Below are 24,016 nucleotides of genomic sequence, written 5' to 3' on the forward strand. Positions count from 1 at the left end.
GTTGTTAAAAGAATTGTGCTCCTGAAAGTTTAACAAGGAACTTCACAGTGGCAGGAAGAAGAAAAAAACAAAGTATTTCAAAGATTCTTTAAAAAAATGTGAAAATAATGTTTAGAAGACTCACTGAAAGTGCCAACAGGAATACAGAATTAATCTTTGTCCTGCCTCCTCTCCATGGTGCAAATAGAAGTTGTCCATGTTGTGAAAAGTGAATTTAGAAAATTAAAATGAATATTTCAAGCTAACACATTCTTCTCTGTCATACGCTGTGCCAAACTGTGCATTATCAGACTCCTGATGTGTTACTCTGAATGATTCATGAAACACTTAGCATTATGGATCTCACTGATGCACATCCTACTGGGATTAGTGACACCACAACATTTCTAAAACTAAATAACTCAATGTTATGCACACATGGTGTCCCGAATTCACAGATCTCAGTATTGCAACACATTTTGAAAAATGCAGCCTTGCAGCACCCAATATCACTGGGGATATGTGATTCTAACAAGACATTAAATGCTGGTTCTGTCTACACATAACCTCTTTCCAAATGGCAACTTCAAACTCAGTTATGCACTGGAAAACCTACGGCCATTTCAGAGTACTGTTTATGGTTCTGGAGGATCCGTGAAACAGCATTTCTATGGATTTGAGGTATATCAGTTCAGGACAAAGGTTTGATGCCACTAGCACTAACATGTCTCTCCTAGCTGTAATCAGGTGATGCTTGCGGTTTTTTTGTCACTTTGTGTTTAGTGGGTTTTTTAAAATGCATACAATAACAAAGTTTTCTGTCTTGGCTTCTTAAATACACTAGTCTAGTATAGTTACTACCACTGTAAGAGCTTTCTACACGTGGAGCAATGAGAAATAAAATCAGTGGATGTCAGTAGTGGACGCACTCTTGTAAATCCATGCCAGGACGACATCACTCTTCTCTCAACTTCCTCTGCTTTTCACCATCTTTCAGGATCATCCTTCTCAATTAAAAGACCAAATCAGAATTCAGCTCATATTGTTTTAAATTATTTGCCAGAAAGTCTCCATTCAAAAGGCAGACAATTTTATGCTCATAATTCATGAACAGAATTACCCACTAATCCTAAGTAAAACTGTTCTTGATTTTTCACTTCAGTATTAAATACATAAAGCACCGGAAAAGCAAATTTAAAAGGAAAAAAAGAGCAATTATTTTTCTACTCAGAACAACACAAAGTATTACCAATGCATTACTTAGCTGTGACTAAAACACTTACAGTATTTAAAACTTAAAAGTTTGGGATGTGCTATTAGGTTACAAATAAATACCAATGCTCTGTGCTCCACATGACAGACCTGAGTACAGCATACACAGGTTTTCCTCCTCTAAAACAGACATGTGAGTTAATACCAGTGTCTAGCCAAAAGAAGTCCTTGAGTTCAGTGGGAAGTTTGCTGTATGAAAAACAGAAAATGGGGCATTTGGAGGCTTCAGGACTCCAAGGAATGAAGCAGCTTCCACTTCCACTTTAGTCAATGGAAATTATGGCTGGATAGAAGACAGTGACCAGCATGTGCAGGGTCAGTTTTAAGAGTTGTGCAAAGAACAACTGCCTATTTTCTTATCACAGAAAATCAGCAGGAGGCATCTTATGAGTAGCACTTCACCAGCAGCACTTCACCAGTAGCAAATATTCATAGCAAATATTCCCAAGTAATTCAATTTAGGTTGTCATAAAATTGAAAAATAAAAACACTTCAAAATTTGCATGAGAATCAATAAACATTAGAAGATAGTTTCAACTTGCATACATAACCTTTTCACCGTTACAGCACTTAACAGTATAATGCATTTTGCAACTTGAATTAAAATCTACATTACACTGAAATAAAAGTCTTGTAAAAAGTCAATTACAAATTGCTTTGGTCTATCTGTAGCCTAATTTATCACCAAAATACAGAAAAATTATCAGGAAATCTGATAAAAGTTTAAAATGGCCAAAAAGAATGGGCATTTACTTGTAAATATATTTTCTTTGTATATAGTATTATCACTTATAAGAATACACTTAATAATAATAATAAATAAATGCTTTATTCCATTAAATTGGTGCAATCTTATCTTCACTCCATTAAAATCACTTTTGCAAACAGTTTGATCCTGTTGTTCTTATTTCCAAGTGTTATGTAGAGCTTTCTTTATATCTTATGACGATTTTAACATATTACAATAAACCACCAAAAAACTAACAGAATTTAACAGACAGACTGGCTAGCCAGTAAGATTCCAAGTTTGACAGGGTATATGAGCTCCACTGTCCGAGATTACTTGAAAATTAAAAAATCCTTCCTGAAAACTGTGGAGTAAAGAGGAAATGTTAGTAGGAATAACAAGAAAAAAGAAAGAAAACCAATGAAAACAGTCATTTTCAAAAGCTTTTGCCTCTTCACTCTATCATAGCTTTTTGTATTTCAGAATTTCTATTCTAAGCTTCTTGGAGAAATATGGTTCTTCATTTGATTCATCTCCAATAACACAAAAATATCTCCTTTCTTAGAGCAAAGGAAAACAATACAGTCTATTCAGCCGGTGGTCCTACACAGCCTGTCCATGTCACATTACACTGGCTGGCTCTTCTCAAACAGGTGTACTGAGTTTGTGAAACACAGTCAGAATATGGAAAGTTCTGAGGTGGTTTCTACTCTTTTTGATAATATATTTACAATATAATTACAACAACAAACAAACTCCTGACTTAGCTTCCCCTCCATTTGCATAGCCTCCAGAAACGACTCTGTTGGGATCGTTGAGTTCGTCAAACAGTCCCGTTTCAATGATTTCTTCCTGCCAGGGTATAGGGACAGCACCTGTCGCAAACTTTTTGAAGAACTTCTTGTCTTTGTCATCAAACTCAATTCCTCGTATTTCAGAGAAGTCAGCAATGTCTGCAACATCTTTGGCATAGACAACTGATGGATCTGGCACAAATGGAGGGTCAATAAGGTTTGCCTCTAACCTGTGGAAATTTATCGTTTTGAAGAAGCTGTGTTTTCTTGGGTCATCGTCTTCATTCCTGCAATAAAACAAAAGTTTGTTCATCACTGTGTTTTGCTCTCAGAGAGATACAGGGGTGTCTGTGTTTTCTACACGACAGTACTTTAAATATATTTATGTCATGCAACACAATTCCTTTTTTCCTAACCAAGGAATGCTGCATTGTACAACAGAGGCCAAGCAGCTGAAAACATTCTGGTCCCATTACTGCACCTCTCAGGGTAAATCAGCCCAGGCAAGGTGCCAGGTAGGAGCTGCAGTGCTGCATTTGGGATACCCCACCCAAAGCTACACTTCCACCAGAACTGAACCTACAGCAGGGTGGGGAGGGGGAGTGTTGGATCTGCTGTCCCACAACAGAAGTTCAATGACTGGCTCTGTATCTATAGGATAAGAGTATCTGTACTAGGGGGTAAGAATATGTGTTAAACTCTACAATGGGGTATACTGGGTTAACTCATCTATAGACTGACTCTGAGCAGCAACAGTCTGAATAGGAAGCTGGTGACAAATGACAATTCTCATTTTATCTTAATTCAAAGCATCTACACATTTATATCCTAAAACTCAGTTATGTCACTCAAATAAATGCGTCTACTTATAGTGACAGTTCATTCAAAGTAACTACTCTTATCAATTAACAAAGATTTTTTTTAGGCAAGAGATTCACAGATAATGACATTAACAAAAGTATGTGTGCCACTGACACAAACATAATCCTTTATTAATATAGTTAAAACCCAATAATAAAAACAAGAAAATGACAAAATCATTGTAAATGCTTAAGTTAAATAAATCTTACAAAAAACAACTGCAGACCTCAGGGGAAACAGTCAGCTGTAAAAGAACTAGTGAATTGTTTCACTGTAGACCTGTAGAGAGACTTGTAGGATATTTTCTGGTGATAAAAATCACCTGAGCCTCAAATGTGTGCGTGTTGAAGCATGACCAAAGACCACAGCTTTTGAACTGTGCCTCTAGTGTCAAGACATGCAAAGTCTGAATTTGGAATTCTAGAGAAAGGAGGAGCAGAGAGGAGCCCTGAATTTTCCACACCTTTGCATTCTTTTTTAAACATATTTATGGGTGCACTGCTCTTGAAAACAGTAATATAGGAAAATCAAATTTGTCTGCATTTTGGCCTCAGAAAATGGTAGTTCCTAAAACACATTGCTTTTTTCTTTTCCAACCTCCTTACAAAATCAAACTTAGTAAAGTGCAAGCCCTCGTATTCTAGACAATGTTCTATGAATAAAATGTAATGCAAACCTTTGGGAAGTGTTTTTATCTTTACAAACGTGCAGAAGCACCATACAGAAGCAGTAGATTTGTGCGATTATGGAAAAATCTTTATTTTTAAAAATCTTAATTTCCATGCATGCAGAACAGCTCATCCACCTTGGCACTACTGCCTGTTCCTCATGCTGGCCTGCTGTGCTTCTTGCCTGCCTTGGTGCTCCCTTGGCACAGCAGAGATGAAACCACCAGCTGCTCTTTTCAGCCCCTTGCTAGAAAATTGTCACTTTGCACCTCTGCTGCCCAGTTCCTCTGAGCAAGCCACCACCAGCCACTACCCACTGTACACCAGCATGAATAACCAGGATGCCACAACCTGAAGAATGGTAGATGCTGCCATCCAGGCATGCTGGGCAATGAAAAATATTATGTTTTCAACCCCAAAGCAGCATATGAACAAAATTATGAATGTACAGATTAAGGATCTTGACTTCTGCATATCCATAGGCTTGCAAAATAATCTCCTACCTTACCTAGCCAGTGATAACCAAGTACTTGAGAAGCCTGAAATAATTTATTTACATTCACTGTTAGCCTGAAATGCATTTCAGCTGCTGTTCAAATTAACTGATGTCCTGGGACACTGGTAAGCCTGAAATGCAAATTAACTGATGTCCTGGGACACTGGTAAGCCAGGAATGCTGACTGGGCAGAGGCACTCACAAAAATCTCCCTTTATTTTGCTTTTCCCTTCTGTAACATAAACCAAAAAGCACTAGAAGCTGGTGGAGGCTGCAAAATGGATTGCTGCAGTGTTCCTCATCCTGAAACCATAAAAAGTTAAAAAATGTAAAGCTACATGAATGCCATCTACTGGAACTGACACATCTTCCAGCTAGCTGGAGATGAACTTGAGCTCATCCTCTGTGAACTGCATTTTTACATAACTTTAATAGGAAGAGCATATGAACTCACATGAAGTTGGTCAATTTTGTATTCCTCCATTTAAAAAATTTAACATCACTTTACAGGTTCAGGATTTGAGATATTAATCTCAATAAGCTTGAGTGGAGAGTGAGCTACATCTTTCCTGAGTTAGCTAGTGAAATCACATCTTCAGTAGAAGAGTGGAGTGTTTTAAAAGGTCAGGTGTACAAAATAAAGCTGTCTTTGAGCAGCTTTAACTTATGCAACAGGCACTGCTGTGGATAACCCAAGCTCTTGTTGTCCTTAGGAGAATTACAGTGCTAATCTTTACATAACACATGGCTGTCCTCAATAGTATCACCCTGTTTAAGAGGTACATGCATGCTTTTATTCTGTATCATGCTCAGGGTATACATCCTATTTATTGTTCACCTTCTCCAAGTAGAGTACATCAGAGGGAGGATATCTTAAACAGCAGAAAATTAAAAATACTATGTGCAGTAATCTTTCTGTGTGCATTTCTCATTTTGCTGAGAAGTTATGGAACAAAAAGGAGACAAAGATTGTAAATTATTCCCCTGGAAAAGGCAATGTGGTTACAGTTAGTGAACCATCTGTTGCTGGTTTTGTTTCAGACTTGCTGAATGAACTCAACCAAATCACTCACAATTTCTAAATTTCATTTTCCCTAGTCTGAAATTTGCTTCACAAAGTGCTGTAAGTCCAAATGTCTGCAAAGTATGCTGACTTTAAGTTAGAGTGCTCTGAATGTTTTGTGTTAAATTTACTTTTAAAGTAAGCTTTTAAAACATACCAAAATAACGTAATTTTGTGTTAAACATACTCCATGTGCAGCTGAAAATAACTTCTTTCTGCTGCCTTGCACAGTTGCTGGGAAAATTCATCAGGCACAAGAGTAGCTGTCTTCATTTAGCAACAGAATATTAAGAGTATGTGTATTAATGATCTATTACCTTTCATTAGATTTAATTCTTTTAGACAAATGCTTGCCTAACATTTTGAAAAACTGTTCCATGTTGTTATGAAATATAAATTAGGAAGACTATCTCTGCATTTTCAATGAGATCTTTTGTCTATTCCACCTTTAGACTGGAAAAGCACCTGATACATTTCTATTCACAGATTACTCACATCACGGTGTATTCTAAAGATAGGTATTATTGGTTTCCTATTAATTTTTTACATTTTTTATTATATTTGTCTATATTGCAAATGTAGATCTGCAATCTGTCTAATTAGAAATGCACTAAATTATTTATACACACACATGCACACATCAGAGGAATCAGAGCTATTACAAGTTAAACATTACAAGGTTTAGCTTTGCAATTCTCTTCTTACTGACCAGTTCCTTGAAACTGCTAAGTCATGGACATATCTACCAGTCTTCACCAACCCAAAGCCACCTCTTAAGTGCCCAGAAATGTTTTGTTTTATAGGAATTTGTGCCAAATATTCTTTTTCTCCCTGGGATGAGTCAGGATGACCAGAACTTCTACAGCATTTTTTAAAAGCACTTGAGCAAAGCAGAGGGGTTAAGGTCTCTTCAGTAAGAAGCCAATGATGCAGCCTTGCAAATTAGACATCTGCAGGGAAGAGAATCCACACTGCAGATCTGGATTTCTGCCCACACCATTCCAGTAAGCACTACAGCCTAATATTACGCATTCAGTCTGCACTAGCAGGGATGCAGGTATCCACCTGAATATCCTTTATCTTTAGGAAAGAATGTGTAAGAAAAATCCTTTTCACCCTTTCTCCCAAAACTATATGGAGTCTAACACAGAAAATAACAAGAAGGCAACTCCTATGAGTTGTGGATAGCTGTGAGGATAGATGATCAAACTACTGCAACAATATTCCTTATTTCCATATTATCTTCAGTGCTTTCCACCTCTTTCTTCCCAGAAGTTAAACGGAAAAATCATTACTCTGCAGAAAGTGAAGTTCTAGCCCACTTTGTGCAATGAGTAAAATAACTATATTGTTTGCAGCTTTCATTTCTCTTGCACTGAGATTGAGAAGGCATACCTGCTTCCTAAACGGTCCTCTTTTTTCTTAGCCAAAAACAGCTTGCAAATATCTTTCGCTTCCTCTGTAAAGCTGGCATGTTCAAATTTCACCTCATCTTCCAGAGTTCTTCTTCTAACCTCATCCTTATTGACCTTTTCTTTGAAATCCTTGAACGGTGTTCGCCCAGCAACCATTTCATAAATAGTACAGCCCATAGCAAACCAGTCCACGGGATAGCTGTAGTCCTCTTCCTTCAGGATTTCCGGAGCCATGTAACCATTTGTCCCAGCCTATTGCAAACACACAGACAGATTTACTTTACAATGTCAGTAGTGAAATGCATACAGTTAAACAGACTAGGCTATAATTCTTCCAAAATATTAGTAATTCTACTGATATATTTTGTATCCAGAAACCCTGACCTTTTTTTTTAAATCTAGAATTGGTGAGGTATAACTTTTTTAGGACATGTACCATATATTTTTTAAACATCTTGGCACATAAGAAAACTCTCTTAAATACGCTTTTCAAAGTTGAAATGTCATGCAATTTCTGCCTAAAAGTGGTTTAGTTTTAAATTCATGGCTAGCTTGCTTTCTTCCTCCATTTTATTCTTTTTTTTTTCTTTTCGTTGAAGATATTCTTGGTTTTGTTCTGTAAACACAAGTAGCAATCAATTTGGAAAGATTTTAAAAAATACAAACACCAGGCAAAATAGTCACTGATTCCCACTCAGTGCAATGGTTACATAATTGGTTTAACACAGCGCTCTGCTGCCAGTGAGAAAATTCTCATCAAGCCAGCAGCTGAGCTGCAATGAGGAAGTCCTCAGCTTCCTCCCTCTTGGTTTCTGGATAAATGTTCTACCACCAAGGGCCAAGGAAAACTCTTAAAAACCACTGTAAGAAAGTAAACCTATGAAAATTATAATTCATAAATTACACACATTTGGGTGAACAAGTTTATACTTTCCAACTAAAAAAAGATGCCTGACCAAAGACTATTCACAGCACGAATGGCCCCTTCTTTGAGAGAAGAAATGGCCACTCTTTGAGAGGAACATCTGCCTGCTTTCTTCCAGCCCAGCCCTGCCCCTTTCCCTTGGGAAAAGCAGTGACTGAAATAGCTCTGCTGCCTCTGTCCCCAGGAGCTGATTCACCTGGAGGGAAGTGGAGGGATCAGCTCTCTCCATGCTCTCTGCTGCACTGTTACATGACTGAGGATGTGGGATTTCAATCGCAACAGCATTTCCACAGCTGAACCCATGTTTACTGCTGTGTCTCATGCTCTATATTATCTATTAACCAGATTAAACTAACAGTCATAACCATATCAGAAATTGCTTGAACCTCTCACATATTTTTAAAATACTGGGACTGATGTATTACCCGTATAACAATTTAAAATAAAAAACTGTGTCTGTGCAAAATCCCACTAAAGCTTACTCAAGATGGTCATTATTACTGCTACCAGAATACAATCAGTAACAGAGATTCACTCCAAAACAGTTAGAAAAAGTTAAAGCTAAGCTCATTTGGACAAAATGTACTTATAAAAAGTGCAGCTCAACAGATGAATTTTATTTTATGGGGTTGGATAACCCCTCTGATTTTTGCAAATTTAGGCACAGTACTTCCAAGTCAGGTCTCCCCATAAACTTCAGCTTGTGTCACTACACATTATGACACACAGTGTCTCTACTGTAAACAATGCGTGCAAGAGGGAACATTTCAGCATCAATTAAAGCATAAGCTTAACAGACAGAAAATTAAACAGAAAATTAAATCCACTTTGTTTTCTCTCTTTTTAGTTTTTTTGGGGTTTTTTTGTTTGGTTTCTTTTTTTTTTTTTTTTTTTTTTTTTTTTTTTTTTTTTTTTTTTTTTTTTGGGTTTTTTTTTTTTTTTTTTTTTTTTTTTTTTTTTTTTTTTTTTTTTTTTTTTTGTTTGTTTGCTTTTAAGGATATAGAGCAAAATCCTCCATGTGCTTGAAAAACAGAAATGGGATGAGAAGAACAAAAACATCAGTCAGGTTGAAAGTAAAAAGAAAGGCAACTGTTCACTTTTAACCTTTCTCACTAAAGCCACAGAAGTACAGAGGAGCAGCACAGGCACTGCAGCTGCTGACATCATCCACAGGCAATTTGTACTGCTTACAATGGAGTTTCTCTAACTAAATATATGGAGAGATACCCTGACAGTATTACATTTTTAGGTATGATTACTGCCCTGTTCAGGGAAGGGGACAAATGCTCAAACACAGACCACAGACCCCAGATCCATCTGGCCTCTAAAAACCTGGAAGAGAGAGGAGAGGTTTAAAGTAGTAGAGAAATTTTGATACAAAGAGCTCACTGTGGATTAATAAACACAGCTCTAAATAGGTTTCTGGAACTTTTTTTTCTTTGCTTTTTTTTTTTTTTTCTCCTTCTGGGAAGCAATAAACATTCTTATTTTTACTGAGATGAAGATGGGGCACTAATGTCTTCAAGAACTATTGAGTCACATTATCATCAAAATGTGCCCTGACAGCACAATATGGTCTTTCTGATAAGAGATTACTTTGCTGCAACTTAGCATCATCATACAGAAAGAACGTGGATACATCTGACATGGAAAAGTCAGCAATCTACTGTCACAGATGCATCTCAAGGCAGCTCCTTTCAGACTGTTTCTTTCCTTCCACTTGCATTTTCTCTTCCACAGCTGTTTTTTCAAAAGAAGCAACTGCCAAGTAACTTCAGTCTCTTCCATGGGCATTTTCAACATAGCCTCCAGCAGGACACACCATCTGGAAGAACACCATGCTTTGACATGGTGCTTGTGTTTCTCAAGAACAGAGAAAGCAAGGCCATCACCACAGACCAAAAAGACAGCACAACCACAACTTAATAGAAAACAGAATCGACCAACAACAGCCTCCCTTCAGGCTAAAGTGACAGGCTGTGGATGAGCTTAAATGTAAACAAGAACTAAACTTCCACACTCTAAATTAGTAGCTCTGAAATCTTGAGCTGTTACTGGGCTGATCCAGCTCCATCTGAGGAAGTCTAGAAACATATCATTTCTCTGATATGCCAAACCATTTCAATTCAGAATTTAATGAGAGCTGGTTTTCTCATAGAATTGCATCCAAACTTGAATCTGAAAACAAATCTCTCCCAACTCGGAAGCTTTCCTGGTATTCACAATGAAGCAACAGGCTAAGAAGCAGGAAATCTAAACCTGATCTCATAAGATTTGAGATTTTTAAAACCCACTAAAATGTGACAATTTTACAGCAGAAGCAAACACATTTCACAAGTGAATGGGGATTTTTAAGGGGAAGAAAAGCAATAAGGAGGGAGAAATACATAAATCTCTACTTTTATCAAAACAGGATTTTGAAGAAAGGAAGAAAAGAGCTTAAATTTTAGTCTTTTCCACCTATTTCTCTATATGTGTAGTTTTGGCAAAATTATTTGGGAAGAAAAATGTTAAAGCCTTTAGCATTTGCCTTATTAGAGAACACAAAAAAGGAATTATTCAGCACCTGGAAGAACACAGATCCTTCAAATGAAGATTTAATTCTATCTTTGGAGAGCAGGCAGCATTAGAGGGAAGGTAATACCTAACATCCCTACACCAATCATTATGGAGAACAAGATGTAAAAATCATATCATCTTTCCAGGAACAGAGATCCTAGGGCAACAGGAAAGGCAGCCTCAGTAACCTCAAGAGAGGGTTATCTAAGGAGGTAAAACAGAAGTTAGGTGAAGGGAGTTATTAAACTGCACAACTCTTACTAGTAGTGAAATCTGAGCAGCACAAAATAATGTATTAGGTGGTAAACTTATCCACTGATTCCCAAAGCAAACGTGAATGAAAGTAAATTACTCTTGGCAGGTGTGGAGTAAATAAGTTTACAGTAAACTATATTCTAGTGCAAAAATGAAAAAAAAAAAAGGACAGAAGGCAAAGAAATTAAAAGCTACCATGAAAGAGAACTGCATTGTTTTTTGAAGGGGTCTATTTCCCACCGGCTGGTATTGAATATTTAATTCAGTTAGAATTATCTGACCATGCCTCAGAATGGATATCTCCAAGTATGGGATACTGATATGTCTGTCATACAAAAAAAATCAGTAAGTTTATATGATTTTGCAGATGTTTTCATTCAGTACAATTTAAATTCAGAAGCTGTATATTAACAGAAATCCACTTTTTCTTACTAGATCTTACTTTACATGGATAAATTTCACTCTTTTAATGGAAACAGAGAAACTTAAAAAACCCATACCCAAAATTACTTCTTTTGTTGTCAACTCTACGCTATTAGGATGTTCACTGGGTTTTGACTGAGACCAAGCACATTATTCTCTTCTTTCCTGTATAATTCCTGGTAACACAAGGAACCATTTGAACATATGTGTTAACTAATCAAGTGATCTTACAGAGACACAAACACATGATATTACACCTTCACTGACCTGGAAAGACCTAATAAAAATATCACAAAGAAGACAAAGACTTATATTATATCCCAACTTTTTACTAGAGACAGAAATCTTATGCCATTGTAGAGGCACAGAACTTTTTAAAGCATAGTCAATACAACACTAGCTATTTTTTGCTTGCTCTCCCTCTAATACTGTCTTTTGTGATAAGCAGGACGGTTTACCTGCATATGCTGCTTGAATTATAAAAATAGTCTAGATTTCAGTCAATTAAATTTTAATTTATCTGCTTTTGAAAAGGGTTCACAGATCTACTTTCCATTTATTTCACTGCCTTGAGAACAACCCAAAAGACAATTTTTCAGTAATCCTCTAAAATGTAATGAGCAAATGCTGCCCTTGGCTACATTAGCAAAGAAGTTCCGTTGAGTGGAATTATTGCTTTGAGTGTGATTTGACAGGGCATAGTAGAAATGACTCATCTGAAATATACAAATGTTTCTTTTGTGAAATGCAATCCTGCATAAATTTTTCAAAGGTCACATAATTATAATCTTTCAGTAATTCAAGAGGTGATCCTGAGAAGCACTAAGTGCACTCAGGTCCCAGCGCAGTCAAGGGGCACTTGGCACAGCAGAGCTCGGAGCAGAAGCAGGCCCGCAGTGCAACAGCTCTCACACGGCTCTGACTGCTGTCCTGACGGGGACAGCCCCTTCCACACCGCCCCTGTGCCAGCTTCCAGCAGGTGCAGCCAGGGAACAGAGCTTTCAGCAGCACAGAAACAGGCAAATGGGGAGAAATGGGATCTAGATCTTGCTACCTTTTCCCACAGATCTCTGCAAAACAAACTCAATTGATATAACAAACCAAACAGTAAAGCAAATCAGAATGTCTATCTTTTGTTTGCCATGGCACAAGAACTGTTGAACAGAGGAAAAAAAACAAGCTGAGTTTAGCTCTATCAGCTGTTTCCTGGGGCTCGGTCCTTCCTTCCTCCAAGGGGTGCCACTGCCTGCTTTGTTCTCTTGTCCAGCTGTTCCTCCACTCCTTCAGCAATGGCCTTAATAGACCCTGCAGGAATGCAGGAACAGACCACAGAAATCTCTTCCCTGCACACAAGCTAACAGGCCCTGGATGTGGAGAAAAACACTGATCTGTCTCTGCCACTCACTTCACCATGCTAATCCTTCTCCCAAGTCACTGTGAGGAGGAACAGAGCGTAATTTAAATGAGTTACATAGAATTGCAGTTCATCCAGTTTCTCACCACATGTCCATACAAAAACAAGAAACTAGCTGACCCAATTAATAGGCAGCTTTTTTTTTTTTTTTTTTAAGAAGATAAAATTAAATCTAAATAGGGCAAAATAAACTTGGGAAAGTCACACAGAAGAAAGATTCTTATGCATATTGTTAATGCTTAGCAGAAGGAAGGACCCTCTGATGGGGTGGCCCATCATGAACTGTTTGGCTACTGATTCAGGAGAACACAAGGAGGACTCTTCAGAGTAGCAGGAGAAGATAATGAGAAAGACAATATTGGAGCTTAGGAGCTCCAACACCAAGTTTGGTCTTGAATCTTACATGAGCATATGAATCCCACATGCTTATGTAAGATTCAAGATCAAACTTTTTTTCATTTTCACATAAGAAGATAGTTTTCCTAGGGAAAGTTGTGTGCATTAAAAAAGCCCCCACACGCAAAAGCACAAAAGGGACAAAACAGATTTTTTGCTATATTAGAAAAAAAGAAAAATTGGTCCTGGGTTCAAAGTCACTAACTGGAATAATAAAAAAATACAGCATTGGTTTTTAATCTTTTAAGTTTGGGCATCAGTAATCACTGAAATGAAGGAAGCTGCACAAGAAAAGAGAAAGCCACTGAGTGCAGTAGGGACTGCTCCCTGTGTGCTCCTCCTTGGGAAGAGAAATAGACACAAGTACGACATGGTTTCAGTTTAATTAATGTATGGAAGTCAAAGGGATAAAGGGCTTGGAGAAAGGACAATCCAGTAACTGGGCACCAGTTTTAACTATGGATTCTAGAGCAGCTCCCCACTTTCTTCTTGCATGATCACACATAAAACTTTGCCTCAGATCCCGACTGGAGAGAGAACCTGCTAACACTCCTACCTCAGTGACGTGTCATCAGAAGACATGAGAAGGCATTCACAGACAGGGAAGCAATCAGACATTATAGGATGGAGCATTTAGGAAAAACAAAACACTTGTTCAATCCCCACTTTGTTACAACCTCCTGTCAGGGAGGTGTAAAAAACGCTGAGGTCCCCCTGAGCCTCCTCTCTCCAGTTCCCTCAGCTGCTCCTCACCAGATTTGTGCTGCAGACAAATCTTCCAGACAAATCCAGACAAATCTCCCCAGCTCCATTGCCTCTCTGGACACACTCCAGCACCTCAATGTCTTTCTGGTAGTGAGAAACCCAAAACTGAATACAGGATTCAAGGTGCAGCCTCACCAGTGCTGAGCACAGGGCAATGGTCACTGCCTACAGGCCAGGATGCCACTGACCTTCTTGCCCACCTGGGCCTACACTGGCTCATGTTTAGCCAGCTGTTGACAACAACCCTCTCTTCCCACTGGGCAGCTTTCCAGACACTCTTCCCCAAGCCTGTAGTCTGCAGGGAGTTGTTGTGACCCAGGTGCAGGACCTGCTGCTTTGCCTCACTGAACCTTGTAGAACTGCCATCAGTCCATCAATCCAGATCCCTGTGCAGAGCCTTCCTGCCCCTCCAGGAGATCCACATTCCCACCCAACTTGGTGCTGTCTGCAAACTCACTGAGAGTGCACTTGCTCCCCTTGTCCAGATCATCAGCGAAGACATAAAACAGGGCTGGCCCCAGTACTGAGCTCTGGGAGCCCCACCAGTGACCAGGTGCCAGCTGGATGTAATTCCATTCCCCACCACTCTCTGGGCCCGGCCATCCAGCCCATTTTCACCCAGAAAAGAGAGCACCTGTGCAAGCCATGAGCAGCCACGCTCCCGAGGAGATGCTGTAGCTAACAGTGACACAGGTTTTACTGCAGTCCAGACAGACACATCCACAGCCACCTCCTCATCCACAAAGCAGTCACCCTGTCATGGAGGAGATGAGGCTGGTCAAGCAGGAACCTGCCTTTCCTAAACCCACGCTGGCTGGGCATGATCCCCTGGTTGTCCTGTATGTGCTGCATGACCACGCAGGATGATCTACTCTATGATCTTCTCAGGTACCAAGGTCAAGCTGACAGGCTGGGAGTTTCCTGGACCCTCCTTTCCAGCCCTTTGTGGGGATGGGCATCACATTTGCTAACATCCAGCCAGCTGGGACCTCCTTGGTTTTCCAGGACTGCTGGAAAAGTCATGATGGGAAGGGACTTGGTGAGCACTTCTGCCTGCTCCCTCAGGACCCTTGCATGGACCCCAACTGACCCCACAGACTTTTCTGGGTAAGGCTGCATTCTGTAAAGTACATTTCAGAGATTAAAAAAATTCAACACCTGGCATGACAACGCACCCCATAAAAACTTTGATTATCAATATTTTTAAGAGCACAGTTCTGCTAGTAAAAACATCATCAATTTTACACGTCATACTTCAAAATTTATAAGAAAAACAGCCACAAGTTCCTCTAATTCTGAGCAAATGAAGAGCTGTCATTTGTCAAAGACCAAAGGAAGAAGAAATTTTTACAGAATCTTATCCAATAAGAATGCCATGTGTTAATGAACAAAGGTCAACTGTAGAATAGCTTGCTGAGTTATTTTTTATTTCACAAGTCTAAACCCTCCTCCTGCTTTTCAGCTGCCTGGAAATTAAACTGCTAGTTTCAGGAACATCTAAATAGATTCCCTTGTGTTTTCCTAAGAAACAGAATCTTATAATAAACAAACATACAGGAGGGCAAAAGGACATTTTGAGTAAGATTTTAACCAAAACATGTTTTTCCTATAAAAATATTATGATGTCCTTCAAATATATAAAACATAGCACAGGAAAACTGTGAAGAAGCCCGAAACCTCTGAAGATATGAATGCACTTTTATAAATACTACAAAAATATGTTTATGTTATTTTTCACAGTTATTATGTCAATATTTAAGCTCTCTGGCTCACACATGCATCTGCACAAAAGTTCTTCTTCACAATTTACGTGCAACAGTTGCTTTTCACAAAAGCCATACCCAGTAAGGGCAGAAAATTCTTCCCTAAATAAACAGCAAATACACACTAACTTCTGGAAAAATGGAATTGGGATGGAAGCTCCTCATTTCATATGCAAAAACCCCTAGTGCTAGAATCAACCTAGTACATAATAGACAAAACAGTTTGCCTGTGTAAAAGCCATCTTTGCAGGCTCTCAGTTTCTCCTTGTTGTCTATTTCAATTATGTAAGACACAGAAAATAACTATTTAAAAAGCCATAATTTTAAGAAACAAACTAGTTCCTGCAGGGTCTGATGAACACATCAGATCAGATGCAACAGGCACATTTATAGGAAGTCATAATGACATTTAAAGTCCTGAATAGTTTTATTACCACTGGAGTTGGTTTCTGTTTCCAGAGATGTCAGACTGCCTGACTAAATGTGCACAGACACATTTCTTGGTAGATTGCACAGGCGCATGTAGCTATCAGGAGAAGATCCCAAATAATCCATTTATGTTTAATGAAAGGAAATTACATTGTAAGCAGCTTTCAACTGTTTTCTACTTTTATTTTCAAGATTGTTATTATTCAAACTTGTGTATTTTAATTTTTTTTTCTTTCTAGGGCCAGCTGGCACTTCACAAAGGCACACTTAGTGAAATTAAAAGTTTTCTAAATTTTGTAATTATTACTGTATCAATTACTTACAACTACAGTATAAGTTCAAAGTACATTTACACAGAAAGCTGGATGTTTCTCCTTGCTGCTTCAGCAATTGAAAAGAGAGGGAGAAAACTAAGGCTAGGTATCCAACTCTTTCAAGGTCTTTGTAAGGAGCACTGTTTCTGAAAGCAAGGTATCTTTATTTTTAATAGTTACAAGCAATTGGTATGGAGCAGACAAGTGCTTTCACAAGGACTGTATGTAACAGCAGTACTTAAAGGATACCAAGGCTACTTCTTCAATTACATAAGTATTGAATCATCAGTTGCACAGTGCTTTTTCTGAAGCATAAACACACTATTTTTTATTAAGACAACGTTGAAGTTATGCATCTAAAATTCAAAAACCCTTTCTACCCGCAAAGAACACTTTTTTGGCTGATGAACAGTACATAAACATTTTAATTTTGTAGAAACCCTCAATGAAAACTTGGAAAATGTCTAAAACAGGAACTCATTAACAAGCTTATTACTTGTGCCATGTGATAACCTAATCACCTAATAAGATTTACAAAAGGGATTTATGGATCCTCCAGCTGATGTATGGGTGATGTGCATTTATTCATACATGAGGGGACAGGAACTTCTTTCTGCTTTGAAAGCAGAATAAATTTAATCTTTAATGGCTTATACAGCTATCAGTGCAGAAAACTTTCAGAATCCATCAAAACAGTGCATTTTTTCCAATCTTTAATGAAATTAATGCACAGATAAATCCATATATTATATACTACAGATAAGTAGCAATATCCCTTAATTAGCAACTGAAAATTGTAAGCCTTAAATTGTCAGTTCAAACCATCATCCAAAATGTGGAAACAGCTTTATGATATTATGCACTTAGATATCAGTACAATACAGATTTGGCCTGGAAGGAATACATATTCTGCTTCAGCTTATAAAAATGTGTCCACAAAAGGGTGCAACTGATTAAATTTCATTTGATAAACCTGTCTTGGAGCCATACATTTCTTTGGGTGAAAAAAGAAAATATGGTATGTACAGGTTTGGTGAAGTGATAACAATTTGACAGTCATACTAAAAAAGCATGTTATGATGTAAATTTTCAGATAATTTTAAGTCAGAATGTAACTGCAATTAGTAGACAAAAATTTAACAGCACCATTTTGTTTTTATTACAGGAGTACATGGTGAAGGTTCTTTGGTCTTCCTGTGTATGACATCAGTATAAATAATAATAATATTCAGCTCTCATATAACATTTTTTAGAAGCTTTCAAATATGACTATTTTACAAAAAATGAAAAAAAAAAAAAGGGGAATTATTAATTTAACTCGTTTATAGTTGTGATACACCCAAAAAAAATCTTTTTCTTCCCTCTCCTATTTTAATGTAATGCATGAATAAAACTGCCTTTAACTGAAATTTCTTACAACACATTACAATCATGTAGGACATTATTCATTTCAGTTTTTGCTCTAATAAAAGCAACCATATAATGGTGACTAGAACTTCTAAAAACAACAAAGGAAAAGGCACTAACAATTTGATGGCTTCATAGAAGGTGAGGAGGAACAACCATTTTGTCCACCTTGTCCAATATTGCCAACAGAAGTGGTTACACATGGCTAAATACACTCTATAACTTTGAGGGTTTTTCCTTCTGCCAAACCCCACATATCTACAAGGATGAAAAATTGTTCTTTGACAAAACTACTTGTTCTGATCATAGTAACTGCATGCCTCTTTAAGTTGCAAAGCCCAATAAGGTTTATACCTTTGGGTTCACTGATGCAAATGCCATCTTTACAAACAAAACAACATTCTCATTTCCCATAAGCTCTGCTGAAAGACCTGCCTTAGCTTCCACAGAAGCTGTATGTTTGTATCTAAAACACCATGCAGTTTAATTTGAAAATTATTTACTATCTATACATACAGCAATTTCTACATTTTCTTTCAGCGAGAACTAAATCCACTCATAATACAAACTTCTTCAATTGCCAAGGAAAGAAAAGAGCCTTCAAAATTACTGAACTTAATCACATCAAAAGATGTGTACTCAAACATGATGTAGAAGGCCATTAGTGGGTCCTCTCTTCTACTGAATTTCCAATGTGAACTTCAGGAGTTTAACACAGACCAATTTATAATGTTGCTTCCATTGCTTCATTTTCCTTGTGTATTTCAAACACATTGTCTCAGTATGCACATTTTTAAGCTCCAGATACTTTGAGAGAAATATGTCTTTTTCACAGCTAAGCTACCTGATACATATTTCTTGTGTAAATCTCCTGACATTATTACATATCCAGGTTAGTTTGGGATGACCAGTGGCACAGCTGAAGTGCTGCACAATCTAATTCACACAAAATCCAGTTGGTCACCCATCATTTTCTTCCTACACATGTAGACAGGCATGGACATTTACAAACCGCCAAATCTGCTAACTGCATCAGGAATTAATTTGTGGCAGGAAGGAGGGTAGGAAATAATTTATTATGCAGCACTATGCAATACAGTCAGTAGCATCACTTAAGAGTAAGGTGTAAAAAACTATATTCTCCTAGGAGCAAAAGTGGAATAGAGGGGAGCCATATCTTTGACTGCTGCTCATTAAACAATTGGTTAAATCCCTGACTACGCAGTATTCCATAAGGCACAAAGCATCTGCCTCTCTGAAGTCATTGGTTCAAGAACTTAAGAGAAAATGGTCAAGTAGATTCTACTGTTTCTGCGCAAAAGAAGTTATTTTACCACATGCAGCAGCTAAAGAGTTAATAAACCAAATCTTCTTACGACCTGTCTCAGAATGAAATGGCTACTTTAGGTCTTTAGCATAGAATCAGTTCCGGGGAATTAAGTCTTGGACTCAAAAGGCATTAGAAATAGAACGGCTTCACTTCGCACTGCCCACGTTCAAAGAATCTGTACTCACCCTCTGGGTGATGCTTTTTCCCTCTTTGACTTGCACTGCCAATCCAAGGTCAGACAGTCTGCAATTCCCATTATCATCCAGGAGGACATTCTCTGGTTTCATATCCCGGTACACAATTTTGATGGAATGGAGATGCAGAATCCCACAGGTGATCTGAGCTGAGTAAAAGATGATCCTTTTCATTTCCAAACCCCTTTCTCCCACATTGTAGATGTGATACTTCAGATCCCCTCCATTCATGAGGCTCATAACAAGACACAAATGGGTTTTGGTCTCATAGGCGTAAGCTAGCGTGACTATGAAAGGGCTGTTGACCTTCTCCAGGATCTCTTTCTCCAGCAGTGCCATCTTCTCTCCACTTTTCTTTTTCAACCTTTTCTTATCCAGTTTCTTGCAGGCATACATCTTGCCAGTATTTTTGACCTGGATGGCACAAACCTAGAGAAGAGGCACATGGAAAGGTAATGAAGGAATTTTACACAGAGAGTGGAATATGAAGGGTAGTAACAGGCAGGAACTGGGGAATCACTGATGCCTATTAGTAGCTGCTGATGCTAACTTCTATGAAGAGTACATTAGCACAGAAAACAAGAAAAAACAAGCACACAATCAGTTCTGTTCTGGACCAGTAGTTTATCGTGGCCCTGATGCAAAGTTGTTGAGGACACCACTAGTAGGCATGTATTAGCATATAAAAAGAACAAGGACAAGAACAAAAATCAGTAACCATGAGAGTAAGCAGCATATACAGATTGCATCTGTACAGTTAAACTCTCTTGACTCTCAAAAAACCTCCATACTGTAGTTTGGGAACAGATCCTGATGTGTGTTTTTCCCTAAAATGCAGCTAGGAATTATCTGGGAGTATGTGAGATAGCACAGGGTAAGATGATGTCAAGGAGCAGACTTAGTTAACTACATGAACATTCATGCAAGTTTTTGTAAAGACGCCTGCTTTTTTAACTAGCATAGATACAGAACACAAAAATGTTAAAGTAGCTTTTTACTAACAAGAGTCTCTATCACAATATAAATAACCCAGCCTGATTTCTGGAAAATGGGCAGTCTGAAGGGGCACATTCTACAAATCTTCATACAGTGGCTTAATCCACTGCTCTTTGCAAACCCACCTGGTAGTCTTGAAAGGGGAGAGAAGACTCACATCCTTAAAAGTACAAGCTCTTACCTCTCCAAAGCCACCTTTGCCCAGCACTCGGAACTCAGAGAAGTACTTATCAGTTACCGGTTGCTTCTCAAACACTTTCCATTGGATGAATTTGTCATAGAAGGGGCTGTTCTGGAAGTCCTGGAAGGGCTTGTCTTTAAAGAAGACTTTGGTTTCCTCCTTGGCTAGCTGCATGATGTTCTCATAGTCTTTTGCAGTAGCTGCTTTGCATTTGCTGACCAAGTCAGAGCTCATGAAAGACAGGTAGTTTTTGGCGCCTTCCTTAAGAAAATTGGTGACAATATTCTCCAGGCTACTGCTCTTGAGATTGTCCTCTGCCAACTCCCAGTTCGACACCTCATCCAGGAAGTCCCTAGCTACCAAATATTCTGGCACTGTCTCTAAGAAGTCTCTGAAGAATTTCTTGCCAATGGGCTGCTGTTCACAGATGCTGTCATAATCACCAGCAACGGACTCTCTATGCTCTTTGCAGTCCTCAATCTTGGGCAGCGAGAGGCTCTTACGCCTCTTTTGCATTTCCTTGGTGTCTCCTTCTCCACTCTTCCTTGCCTGGAGGTAGGCAGTGTTGGCAATCAAGTTGTCGAGCCCCCCCATGTCACACATCTTGGCAAGCCCTTGGGGTGGCAGAGCCTGGTTCAGACAAAATGAGTAACTGGCCCAGGAGCTGTGCTGTAGCTGCACTGCACTTCTCCCTGTTGTGGTGTGTGAGGGTTTTTGAAAAACACCAGGGAAACTAACTGCTTTTGCATTAAATACCTCTCAAGGATTTTCACTAAGTACCTTTAGGTATAGGCACCATTTGTGGAAAGTGACTGGTAAGAGGTTTCTCTGTAAGAAGCTTTGAGTTTGCTATGTATAGCTGAGGGATGACACCCTAGGCAAACCTTCCCACTGGCAGTACCAAACGCACGTGGTTCAGCTGGTGTTTTTCAGAATGGGCCCTGATAACCTTTAAATGTGCCAAGATTCCCTCTGCATGCACTGTCCCTGGCTGCTGGGAACATGCAGAGATTCATGGCTGCAATACATGCAGTCTCTCCAACTCAGGGGCACTTTGGCCACAGTCAGCAGGACAGGCCTGGATCTCCCCCGGTTGACATGGAACACAGCAGACTAACAACTGGTTTTATGAAAAGCTGTTATCACAAATCTGCCATGTCTAAAAGACCTTGACACAGATGAACCACAAAATTCAGTGCTTTGAGCATTCACACCTCCGAAGCTCAAGTTATATTCAACACCAGTGACTGAGCCCCACAGACAGTTCATGCAAACCCTGCTGCCTCGCGTGGCTCTGTCTGAGCAGATTACATGCAGAGGCTAAGAACTGCCACTGGTCTAAAAATAATGATCCTTATATATGAAACAACACAGCTCTGACTTCATCTCCTACCCACAGAAAAAAGAAAACCACTTCAAATGAACAGCCAAATCTTGCCAAGACACTTCCATATGTTGTTTTGGCCTCAGTTTATTTTCCCTGCTGAGCTTTATGACAGAAAGTGGTTGGATAAGAAGGTGGCAACAGCATATAGCTGAGGTGACATCAACAAAGGGACAAAGCTGATTATAATCAAGTGAAGGCAAATTCCACCTGCACTTGCTGGCTGCATACCAGGAGGCATTTTTTTCCCTTCAAAAGAATAAAAATTATGTGTGGCACTCACTAGGCTAAGCCCCCTTCTGCTGTAGAGTCAGGTGGTTTGGCTGTTAAAACTTTCCTTAAATATAAGGAAGGTATTATGAGAACAAGAAAAGAAGTAACACTGGGGTCAAGCTGTACTCTTGAGGTCAAGGTCAAGTTTCTTTTTTCTTTTTTTACAATCTTAGAGCAAGCTGAAGAGCTGAATCACAAAAACTAAACATCAAAAGTAGTAACAGGCACCTTTCAGACTCCCTATAATAAGTGGTAAGCCCTTCTTGGCTGCTTTTTGCCACTCTACAACCACGCAGTGTTTTGTTTTTACATGCTTAATCCTGTCTGCACTGAATCCATTTGACATAAAATTCATACTTGCACTCTACAAAATTCCCTTGGAGGTGTGTTTTTCTAGGAGTGATGGAGAGGGCCATCCACTGCAAACTGCTGTGTGTGCACGAGCACGGGGGAATTGTAAGGCAGACACTTGAAAGCCTGGCCAGTTCTGCCAGGTGAGAGCAAGCCCAGGGTGGGAGGTTATGTAAAGGGCTCAACAGAGCAGCCAACAGCGTGGGCAACACTGCAAAGAGCCAGCGGAGAAATGGGGAATTCTGCTGGGGGCTGTCCTGAAAATGGGGCCTACAGCAACACATTCCTATAATACCCTGGGTAGAGAAAGGCATGAAAGGAGGTAACAAAGCTTTAATTGAAGCTTTTTTTTTAAATAAGGCTTTTCATTTCCTAAAATTCAGTAGGGTCTTTTTTTATGTTTGGCCAGAATATCCACCACAGCTCAAAGAGCAGCAGGACAAATGGCTGGTAGCTGGGGCCCTAAGGCTGAACTCAAGCTTATTCCAGCTATTGGTATATTCATGCCTAAGCAAATCAAGAAAATTCCTAATGTTTATGGCACCTGCATAAGACAGACACATTTACAGCTCCAAAGATCATTCTATTCAATTAATTAGAATCTTTCTGTTTCTATGGAACATAAATTTTCTCTGAAATAACATAACTTCATTAAAAGCAAAATCAAATATGATCATTCAACATATGCTCATTACTCCAGTCACTTTTGAGATTTGCTGGCTGACTTATCCAAATCTGCTCAGTGTTTATTAAACACTGGAGAAAAGCAGATCAGCATTAATCTATCACTTGATAATGGCTATTTAAGGTAGTGTTACCTGCTCATGAAACAGTACATTTGGGTGAGAAGCAAAAATTATTTATTTTTCATGTACAGGAGGTGAAAAATAACAGAACTGAAAAGGGGGATGTACTGGCATGTACTAACAACCATGCTAATCAGGCATATCAGGGTGTGATTTGGAGAAGTTCTCTGGTGTAGACTCACAGAAAGACTGGGACTTACGCTAATCACTAAATCACACAGAAAATATGCAGGACTTAAAATTCATTACCTTATGTTCTAGATGAACCCAATTACTGGTCAACAAGATACTTATAATATGCAAATAGAGACACAAAAATATCAGCTGCTTTGATTTCAACATTAACTTTCCTAATACCTCATTTGTGTCAACACCCCTTTGAGCTGACACTTCGGAAAAACTCTTCCACAACTGTAATTCTCACCTACTTTTGCCACGCACGTGACATGAGCTAAAAGCAGGGTTTGGTACTTTCCATATTCACCTGCAAACCAAAGAAAAATTAAAAAAGTGCTCTGATGGGACTAGATGGCATTACCAGAGGTCACAGGATGGAGCCTCTGTCCAAATGTGACA

The 24,016-nt window shown here is 38.8% G+C and overlaps 1 protein-coding gene across 1 annotated transcript; it reads right to left on the minus strand.

Annotated features, from left to right (window-relative positions):
- Positions 1-514: 514 nt before the first annotated feature.
- GRK7 (G protein-coupled receptor kinase 7) lies at positions 515-23,897 on the minus strand. Its single transcript, XM_041414328.1, has 4 exons — positions 20,627-23,897; positions 19,441-19,878; positions 7,256-7,527; positions 515-3,059 (listed from the first exon to the last, which is right to left on the minus strand). The coding sequence occupies exons 1-4, from the start codon at positions 21,227-21,229 to the stop codon at positions 2,717-2,719; spliced, it is 1,656 nt and encodes a 551-aa protein (XP_041270262.1). The 5' UTR covers positions 21,230-23,897; the 3' UTR covers positions 515-2,716.
- Between the last annotated feature and the right edge of the window lie 119 nt (positions 23,898-24,016).

The sequence above is a fragment of the Onychostruthus taczanowskii genome, unplaced genomic scaffold (assembly GCF_017590055.1).
Source record: "Onychostruthus taczanowskii isolate IOZ18803 unplaced genomic scaffold, ASM1759005v1 scaffold45, whole genome shotgun sequence".
In the NCBI taxonomy this organism is placed as follows: domain Eukaryota; kingdom Metazoa; phylum Chordata; class Aves; order Passeriformes; family Passeridae; genus Onychostruthus; species Onychostruthus taczanowskii.